Source organism: Oncorhynchus clarkii, chromosome 6 (genome assembly GCF_045791955.1).
Source record: "Oncorhynchus clarkii lewisi isolate Uvic-CL-2024 chromosome 6, UVic_Ocla_1.0, whole genome shotgun sequence".
Classification (NCBI taxonomy): Eukaryota; Metazoa; Chordata; class Actinopteri; order Salmoniformes; family Salmonidae; genus Oncorhynchus; species Oncorhynchus clarkii.
The window spans coordinates 74,168,254-74,177,986 of NC_092152.1; the positions used below are offsets into that span (position 1 = coordinate 74,168,254).

The window sequence follows — 9,733 nt, forward strand, 5'->3', positions numbered from 1 at the left end:
ATTCCTGAACTTCAGCCACTGTCCATTTCTCCCTAGGCTTGCATCCGAATGCTGTGTACAGTTCATGATTGGGGCAGTGCTTCACAAATATCATGGCGACCGCATGACCCACGTCATCCATCTGTCTGCCCTGTCTTTGTAGACATTCATTAGCTAGATCTGCTACTCGGTTAAGGCGCACCCAGTAGTCTAAGTTATTCTCCCCGTGATAAGGTTTGGTTTCATAAAAATCTTGAAGTGGCGTAGTAGAGGAGATGGTCTCATCAAAATGCTGTTTCAAAATACTGAAAATAACCTCAGGGTCTCTGCTGATGGAACAAGAGGGTTGCTGCGGATTCCTATCTTGACTAAATCCTTTGCCCTCCCCATTAACCTCTCCATGATTTCATTACCTTGCTCTGGCATTTTGTGACCTTTCTTTACCAAGTAAGTCTTCATCATTTCCTGCCACTCATACACAGTACATTTATCTGTTCCATCACTCTGAAAGTGGGTGGCTCACACATGTCAGATTTCATGACAAAGTTAACCTTGGACCAATCTGGCATGCACACTGGGACAGTGTCGGCAGATACCTTGGATGGAGTGATATTACTTGCTGACAGACTCGAAACAATACCGTGACCAATCTCTTGACCCATCTGCTTGACTAAATCAAGCATAACACTCTGCTGCGTAAGGTATTCATCATCATTGGAGTATTTATCATATCCATCACTCTGACATGTTGTTTGATCAATAACATCCTCTTGTTCATTTACTGATGTTACACCAGCACGCCCAGTAAAGCTATGCTCTACCATTCTAGCTATATGAGCCCCCCTACCAATACTGGGGGTTACAATATCACAGTTAACTCCCCTAGGTTATAAGTCCTCACTCACCAGTAAAAGTGGTGGATCACCATTGGGCTTGACCAGAGTACCTGGATTTTTTGGTGTGGACATATTTAAATTGACTGTCTCATGAAGTTGACGGAAGGTGTAGTCCTCTTCTCTGGAGCACTGCTGTGATTGGCGATGGCAGATCTTGTAGATCCGGGTCACCAACTTCACGTAGCCCCCCAGAAGAAAGGCACACGGACGCCCACACTTCAGGACTCGGTTTTTATCTGCAGTAAAATATATCAAACATTGATGACAGGCATTGACAGGAGGGTCACAGCCTCACCCTCACTGCTCTCAGAATATCTATCTCAGACTCAGGAGCGGGCAAACCAACTTCCCAAACAGGGGAGAAGCACTCAAAACCCACTAGTTGTTCTTTCAAAGAAAAGTCTGAAGACCTCTCATATTGCCAACCTTACTACAATGGCAGCAAATATTCGTATGGATTCAGCAACGCATAATGAAAGGAAACTTTATTTATATCACCCCTTTTCCTGAAGTGAATGGTTTCATCCACTACTCCTACCCCCAAACTGCGCGTTCTTTGATATCTACATTGCGCGCGAGGTTTATAGAAACTCATCATTTTCGATTTGTCACATTTACACTTACAACTGATATATATATATATATATATATTTTTTTTTTGTGCAAAATACGTGGGGCTCTAACAGACCTATTTGAAGGGACATTAATCATTGGAATAAAGAGCCAGTATTTAGACAAATTCTAAACGTGACATGTCACTTTCACTTTCCCTGTAAATAAAAGGTACATGCACATGTGGTTTCTCATAATTAAATAGCGCTCAATAATACAATACTTTTAGAGAACTTGCAAATGCTTCACCTTGAAATAATAAGTTAATATGTTTATCGATTCGTTATTAAATGGTTTAGGAAAAAGCCATCATTTACAGCGGGCAATTTAGCGAAATGAGGAATGACGAATTGTGGAATGAGGAAGAGAGACAGGAGTTGACGATTCTGCCTGACCATTTGCGTGGACCATTCTGTTTCGCACTCGAGTAGACAGATGATGATCTCGAAGAAGTCAGACAAGTCTCCCGCTGAAACGTAAGTTACAATTTTATCTATGGTCTATTACAGATGTAAAGTTAAATGCAGGTGTCACAGTTGCCTTTGAGGCTTATCATCTCGTTTTGGATTCACCTGTTACTCACCTGTTACTTACTCTCTATGCACAATTCAATATATGACATTAGCTATCTCTTTGCCTTCTCTAAACTTGTTTGACTTTATCTGTATTTTTCCAAGTCAATCGTATTGAAATTTGTGATCAATTTTGGATTGTGTTCATACATTTCCCTTTTTGGTGATCCATTTATTTTTATTCCTTGACATCACAGAGGAAATGAGAGTAAATCATGTGACTGTGGCATGATGCGGTGGCAGACTTGAAGCTGTGCCTGTGTGCATTTTTAGACTTGATTTTCCCTAACAAAACATTTAACAACCCCTACTGAAATGTCCATTAATTATAATCCACATAATAATTCACATTTCCTGTTGCTGCAAGATTATTTTCCTGCTGTAGCAAAGTGGCTCAAATTAAGATCCTACATCTGTATGAGTGCCCGGCAGCTGGTCCTGAGGCAGAGAGCAGAGCTGCTGAATGCCCTGTGCTGTGGTGGCTCTTCTGAGGGTCTGGAGAGTGTATTGGACCTACTCCTGTCCTGGGGCATGCTGTTCTGGGAGGACTACCAGAATGTACTGGTACCATGCCGTGGTCTGTGTGCCAACACAAGGGTGCTACTAGATCTGGTTTACACCAAGGGAGATGAGACCTGTCGACTGCTCCTGGCTGCTTTCAAACAGGTAAGATATGTAGGCACAGCTCTTCACAGGTGATGCCGTTCTAAAGAATGTATGAGCATGTTTTGAACAGACTCATTACTGATGTACAGTGGGGAGAACAAGTATTTGATACACTGCCAATTTTGCAGGTTTTCCTACTTACAAAGCATGTAGAGGTCTGTAATTTTTTATCATAGGTACACTTCAACTGTGAGAGACGGAATCTAAAACAAAAATCCAGAAAATCACATTGTATGATTTTTAAGTAGATTCCGTCTCTCACAGTTGAAGTGTACCTATGATAAAAAATTACAGACCTCTACATGCTTTGTAAGTAGGAAAACCTGCAAAATTGGCAGTGTATCAAATACTTGTTCAATTTGTCAGGGCATGGACTCTACAAGGTGCCAAAAGCGTTCCACAGGGATGCTGGCCCATGTTGACTCCAATGCTTCCCACAGTTGTGTCAAGTTGGCTAGATGTCTTTTGGGTGGTGGACCATTCTTGATACACACAGGAAACTGTGTGAAAAGCAGCATTGCAGTTCTTTGCACACTCAAACCGGTGCGCCTGGCACCTACTACCCTGTTCAAAGGCACTTAACTTTTTTCTTGCCCATTCACCCTCTGAATGGCACACACATACCCAATCCATGTCTCTATTGTCTCAAGGCTTAAAAATAATTATTTAACCTGTCTCCTCCCCTTCATCTACACTGATTGAAGTGAATTTAATAAGGGATCATAGCTTTCACATGGATTCACCTGTCATGGAAAAAGCAGGTGTTCCTTAGTAAAAAGCCACTAGGCAAAAATGTTGAGCGTTACAAATCAGTTGCCATGTCCCAAAGATACAGATCATTACATAGGTACAGATCATTACATAGATACAGATCATTACAAAGATACAGATCATTACATAGATACAGATCATTACATAGATACAAATAATTACAAAGATACAGGTCATTACATAGATACAGATCATTAAAGATACAGATCATTACATAGATAAAGATCATTAAAGATACAGATCATTACATAGATACAAATCATTACAAAGATACAGATCATTACATAGATAAAGATCATTAAAGATACAGATCATTACATAGATACAAATCATTACAAAGATACAGATCATTACATAGATAAAGATCATTAAAGATACAGATCATTACATAGATAAAGATCATTAAAGATACAGATCATTACATAGATACAAATCATTACAAAGATACAGATCATTACATAGATAAAGATCATTAAAGATACAGATCATTACATAGATACAAATCATTACAAAGATACAGATCATTACATAGATAAAGATCATTACAAAGACACAGATCATTACATAGATACAAATCATTACAAAGATACAGATCATTACATAGATAAAGATCATTGAAGATACAGATCATTACATAGATACAAATCATTACATAGATACAGATCATTACATTTTTATTTAATTGTATTGCTTTCAACCAGGTCCTCCCTGAGGCCCAAAGAGCTGGCCTCTCTTTTGGAAACTGTCGTACTGACGATCTAGAAAATACAAGAGATGATACAAAAGAACTACATGGTACAGCTATCCAGACCCTCCAGACAGACAGGCCTGATCTGGTGAGGAGGCTAAGGCACCATATTGAAGGAGCTCTGGAGGTCCTGCTGCATACGGGCAGCTTTACACCATCTGATTGCAATGAAGTGCAGCTACCTGTGTACACCCCCTCACAACAGGTAACCAACCGCACCCTGAGACCAGTATAACAGCTTTATTTATATCTACATTTCTGCTATGATATTACACAACTTCCCTGTCCCGGAAATTAAGTTCCAGTTTGCACATCTTTGAATCCAAACAGGTCATGCTGTCCTTTGACTTTTTTTGTAAGTAGACATGTTATTTAGGTTCAGATAGTAGGGGTGAATGTGAATTAATTGACTTCTTTGTCATGTAGGCAAGGCATCTACTGGACCAGGTCAGATCAAAGGGGGAGCCTGCAGCAAAGGTCCTACTGCAATACTTTCAGCAAACAGAGGACCATCCCTCACCATCTAACCAAGAGGCTCCTCCCAAAGGTACTGTATTATATCACAAAGCACTAAAAGTCACACGGCTACTTGCAAGTCGTTTGCATACAGCACTAATACATAGGTGTTACACTAATACTTCTTAGATATTATTTTGTTTGCTATGATGTCCTGTGTATTTCAAACATTCTTATTATTTGTGTGCTGCTGCAGAATGCTTGTCCTATCAGAAGAAGCTGCGCAGCACTGTGTCGGCCCAGTCACATTTCCTCAGAACGTATGGAGGAACCAGCAGTCTGTCTCTAGAAGACATCTACACAGAGGGTCAGCTGGAGCTTGCCCAGGGTGACAGTGAGGCCCAGACTGGTGCTCTGGGGCTGGAGGACGTGGTGGGCCTGGTGGGCACCCTGAACCAGGAGGCTGACACTGTGCTAGTCTCTGGGGAGGCAGGCAGTGGGAAGAGCACCCTTCTCCAGAGGCTGCACCTCCTTTGGGCCAGGGGGGCGGCTCTACATGATTTCTTCCTCCTCTTTTCCTTCAGCTGCCGCAGGCTGAGCTCGGAACAGAGGGAGCTGTCTCTCAGAGAGCTGCTGTTCCTGCACTGCTGCTGGCCGGACGGGGACCAGGACCGAATCTTTCAGTTCATCCTGGACCATCCGCACCTCATACTCTTCACCTTCGACGGCCTGGACGAGCTCATGCAGAGCTTCTCAGACTCAGAGCAGAGGCACTGCTGCCCCACCCAGTGTGCCCCAGTCCCCACCCTGCTCTTCAACTTGCTGCAGGGATCCCTCATGAAGGGGGTGAGGAAGGTATGTTTTATGTATACGGCTAAATGAGATGTGTAGGATTTTTATGTGCAATGTATGTATTGTGTATGTGTCAACTGGGTAATGTATAGTGTTTATTTTGTATAAAGCAGTTCCTGTATAGAGACAATTTTCCCCTCAGGGATAATAAAGTTTATCCTCATCCTAAGGTGGTGACCAGCCGGCCAGAGGCAGTGGGTCCCACCCTGAAGCGGTACCTTCGCAAGGAAGTCCTCTTGAAAGGCTTCTCGCCCGGCGGGATCGACTGCTTCGTGAGGAAGTATCATCGCGACCCGACGGTGGCCACCAGGGTCCTGGAGTGTCTACGAAGCAACACAGCTCTACTGGGCCTGTGTCACATCCCGGTTTTCTGCTGGATTGTGTCCAAGTGTTATAAGGAGCTGCTGGGCTGTGGAGAGGGAGAGGGCAGTCCCCAGACCATCACAGACGTTTACCTCATGATCCTGCAGCACTTCTTCCAGCGCCGGGCCTCTCAGAGGAACACGATGGGGATAGGATGGGTGCAGGAGCACCAGGATACTGCCCTGCATCTGGGGCAGCTAGCCATGGAGGGCCTGGGGGCCTCTTGTTACATCTTCACAGGCACAGAGCTACAGAAGTGTGGGGTGACAGAGGAAGATATCTGCATGGGGTTCCTCATCCGTAGTAAAGACCTCTCCTCCTCCACTAACTGCAAACACTACGAGTTCCTGCACATTACCATGCAGTGCTTCTTTGCTGCTCTCTACATTGTCCTGAACAATAACTCGGACCGCTCCACCATCCCTAAGCTCTTTCAGCTGCAGGACAGGCAGCAACAGCCTGGCTTTCACAGGGCGTGTCTGGGGCACTGCTTGACCCAACAAGAAGGGGCCTTGAAGGAGGCCAATAAGGCAGCAGAGACACCCAACCTCCAGATAACAGCCACTTTTGTGTCTGGGCTCTTGGCTCAGCGCCACCGAAGCCTGCTGCTCCTCTCCTGCCCTGGGCCCACTCTGGACAGGAAGTCCAAGCAGGTGGTGACGTGCCTGTCCAAAGGCATACAGAAGCACTTTAAATCCATCCCTCGGCCCGTGGAGGGGGAGAAGAAGAGCATGCACGCCATGCCGGGCTTCGTGTGGCTCATCAAGTGCATCCATGAGATGCAGGAAAGCAGGATCGCCAGAGACACTATGGCTAAGCTAGAGGTGGAACACCTGAAGCTGACCTATTGTAACATAGGCCCTGGGGAGTGTACTGCACTGGCCTACGTTCTCCAGCACCTTAGGAACCCTGTGGGGCTTCAGCTAGACTACAACTATGTAGGAGACGTTGGCGTGGAGCAGCTGCTGCCTTGCCTGCATGTCTGCCACTCTGTATAGTAAGTGTGGAAAGCTTTACCATGCTATTTACTATGGCACTCACTATGGGATTAACACAACACGCAGGACACTAAACTAAAGCCTAATAATAAGACTATTTTTTATTTCACTCCCTCAGCCTGAGACACAATAACATATCAGATGAGGGAATTCGTAAATTGATTGAAAAAGGCATCCAGTGTGAGCACTTTCAGAAGATTGCGTGAGTATGGCCAAATCTATTTTCCACTGTCAGGTGACCTATAGCTAGGCTATGCTATGGCTATGTCAAATATGCAGATGTAAAAAAGAAAACTGATGAGGTTATTGCCTTTATTGATCTGGATTAATGTCTCTGAAAGGCTCTTCAACAACAAGCTAACTGATGCCTGCACAGAGTGCTTCGCTCACCTCCTGAAGATGAAACAGAATTTTCTCTCTCTAAGGTGAGGATATTTTTCAACTCTCACCATATAAGATACTGTACAATGTTACCTCACACAGCAATCGCTAATACCATATTCAATCGAACACTTTCTCTGACTTTGCATTGCAGGCTGGGAAACAATAACATCACAGCAGCAGGGGCAGGGCAACTGGCGGAGGGACTGAGGTTCAATCGGTCACTACAGTTCTTGGGGTAGGAAGCAGACTATCTCTCTGAGAATTACAAAGTTGTTTTTATGCCTATCACAATGCTGTAATAATATATCTGGTTGACAATTTTAATCTTCTCTCTGTTTTTTAGGCTTTGGGGAAATAAAATAGGCGATAAAGGTGCAGAGGCCATTGCCAATGCTCTCAAAGACAGCCAAACCTTGGTGTGGCTCAGGTAATGTTAGACTAATTATAGGTTGAAACATGAACACTACTAACACATCCATACTATCATGGGCAACTATATGTCCAGACAGCCCTGTTATCATTAAAATACTTCCACATAGGAATAAATCTTACTGTCAGATGTATGTTTCATGGCAGCCTGGTAGACAATGGTGTTGGCAATGCAGGAGCATGTGCTCTTGCCCCACTCATCAAGAACAGTACGCTAGAGGAGCTGTGGTGAGTATATTGATAGCGCATCTTGAATACTGAAAAAGACTTTGCAGCTACTCACATCCCGTTTTGCCTCAACTGACATTTTGATACTTGTGGTTGTGCTATACATTGGTGATTGTGCTAAACACATCTTTCACTCCTCCACAGGTTAACCAAAAACTGCATCACAAGAAAAGGTGTGGAGTGTCTAATACTGGCTCTTGAAAGCAACACTAGTGTGAAGGCAGTGTGGTATGTTAACATAATGCTTTGATCATTTAGACAGCTATATACTGGCTGAGAAATGTCATTTACAAAGTGTTATGTCCTATACATACAGTACAGTATGCTGTAGTCTCCTATGCCTCACCATACCTCCCCATACATGTGAAGATTGGATCTCTAATCACTTAAGAAGGTCTCTAATCCAAATACTGTAAATTAGAGTTAAGTGAATAATTGTTTTCTTTCTAGGTTGAGAGGTAATGAGCTCAGCCCAGAAGAGGTGGAGGAGATGACACAGCGGGAACCCAGGCTTACATTCTGATGATGCCAAGTGCGGGTCAACTATACTGGAGTATTATTGTTTACAGCCATGTGTATGTCTGTTTGTAATTTATGTAACTTCTTCAGTAGCATTTCCCTTAAAATGGTAGTTGTGTTATTTATAGGTTATTATATGTTTTTACGTACATTATGGATAATGTTGGATGTGATGTTCTCTATGATGTAAACAGTGTGGGCAAGCTTGTTTTATCCATTCACAATAAGTAGCATCTTCTGACCTGCTCTGCTACTACAGGCAGCTTGTTTGGTAGCATTCTTTTCATATTAGTCATATTAGTCATTGTGATAAGGAACTGGTCTGACACTTGTTTTATGTAAGCACCGTTGGGTGTGAGCCTATAGTTTCTGGCCAATTATCAAATAACAGTCAGGTATTTGAACTGGTACATCAGTATTCTTATGTACCCTACCCTATTGTACACTGACTGGCAGTGCCAGTATGTTTGATAACATGGGTTGATTCAGTGGTAACATGACTCTTTTATCAGTGAATCACTAACAGTGTTTACATTAGTCCTATTGTGTCAGTGATCTATGGTGGGGATAGAACGGCTTGTTACATTATGTCACCTTGCCTACTGAGAAATGTTAATGTAGGTTATAACATTTTTAAAATACACTATGCAGAAATCGAATAGTTCGCTTAATTTCAGTTTATGCGACAACAAGGAAGTGTAGATTAGAGAATACCAAAAAGTTACAAATTGCAGCTTTAATTTGAAGTAAAACAGCAATTCAGTGTACTATTAATGAAATATAATTTCTCCAAAATATAATATGAAGAATTCACGCGCTGCTTTTATCAATATTTGCACATCATTCTGCACTCATAACAAGTCATTTGCATGTCAACACACACACATGTACACTGTACAAGTCACAGTATAGAAGGTCCCAGACCTATCAACAGCACTGTTAATGTGGGAGGCAATTAATTATGTACAGTGCCTTGCGAAAGTATTCAGCCCCCTTGAACTTTGCGACCTTTTGCCACATTTCAGGCTTCAAACATAAAGATATAAAACTGTATTTTTTTGTGAAGAATCAACAACAAGTGGGACACAATCATGAAGTGGAACGACATTTATTGGATATTTCAAACTTTTTTAACAAATCAAAAACTGAAAAATTGGGCGTGCAAAATTATTCAGCCCCTTTACTTTCAGTGCAGCAAACTCTCTCCAGAAGTTCAGTGAGGATCTCTGAATGATCCAATGTTGACCTAAATGACTAATG

General features: G+C 42.6%; 1 protein-coding gene across 2 annotated transcripts; it reads left to right on the forward strand.

The window, feature by feature from the left end:
- The first annotated feature begins 1,442 nt into the window (after nt 1-1,442).
- Nucleotides 1,443-9,284, forward strand: LOC139412234 (nucleotide-binding oligomerization domain containing 2). 2 transcript variants are annotated; one of them, XM_071159063.1, is made up of 13 exons: nt 1,443-1,963; nt 2,427-2,725; nt 4,198-4,449; nt 4,671-4,791; nt 4,957-5,555; nt 5,723-6,912; nt 7,032-7,115; nt 7,255-7,338; nt 7,449-7,532; nt 7,641-7,724; nt 7,874-7,954; nt 8,099-8,182; nt 8,405-9,284. In XM_071159063.1, the coding sequence occupies exons 2-13, from the start codon at nt 2,477-2,479 to the stop codon at nt 8,475-8,477; spliced, it is 2,985 nt and encodes a 994-aa protein (XP_071015164.1). In that variant the 5' UTR covers nt 1,443-1,963; nt 2,427-2,476; the 3' UTR covers nt 8,478-9,284. The 2 variants fall into 2 exon arrangements, with proteins under 2 accessions (XP_071015164.1, XP_071015163.1); XM_071159062.1 differs by lacking the exon at nt 1,443-1,963 and having other exon boundaries at nt 2,183-2,725.
- The last annotated feature ends 449 nt before the right edge of the window (nt 9,285-9,733 follow it).

Bases quoted from the DNA above. Each gene is read 5' to 3' on its own strand.
- LOC139412234 (XM_071159062.1), top strand. From the start codon at position 2,375: ATGTCCATTAATTATAATCCACATAATAATTCACATTTCCTGTTGCTG. The intron at 5,556-5,722 runs GTATGTTTTATG...CCTCATCCTAAG, and splicing joins TCATGAAGGGGGTGAGGAAG to GTGGTGACCAGCCGGCCAGA. The intron at 7,955-8,098 runs GTGAGTATATTG...ACTCCTCCACAG, and splicing joins AGTACGCTAGAGGAGCTGTG to GTTAACCAAAAACTGCATCA.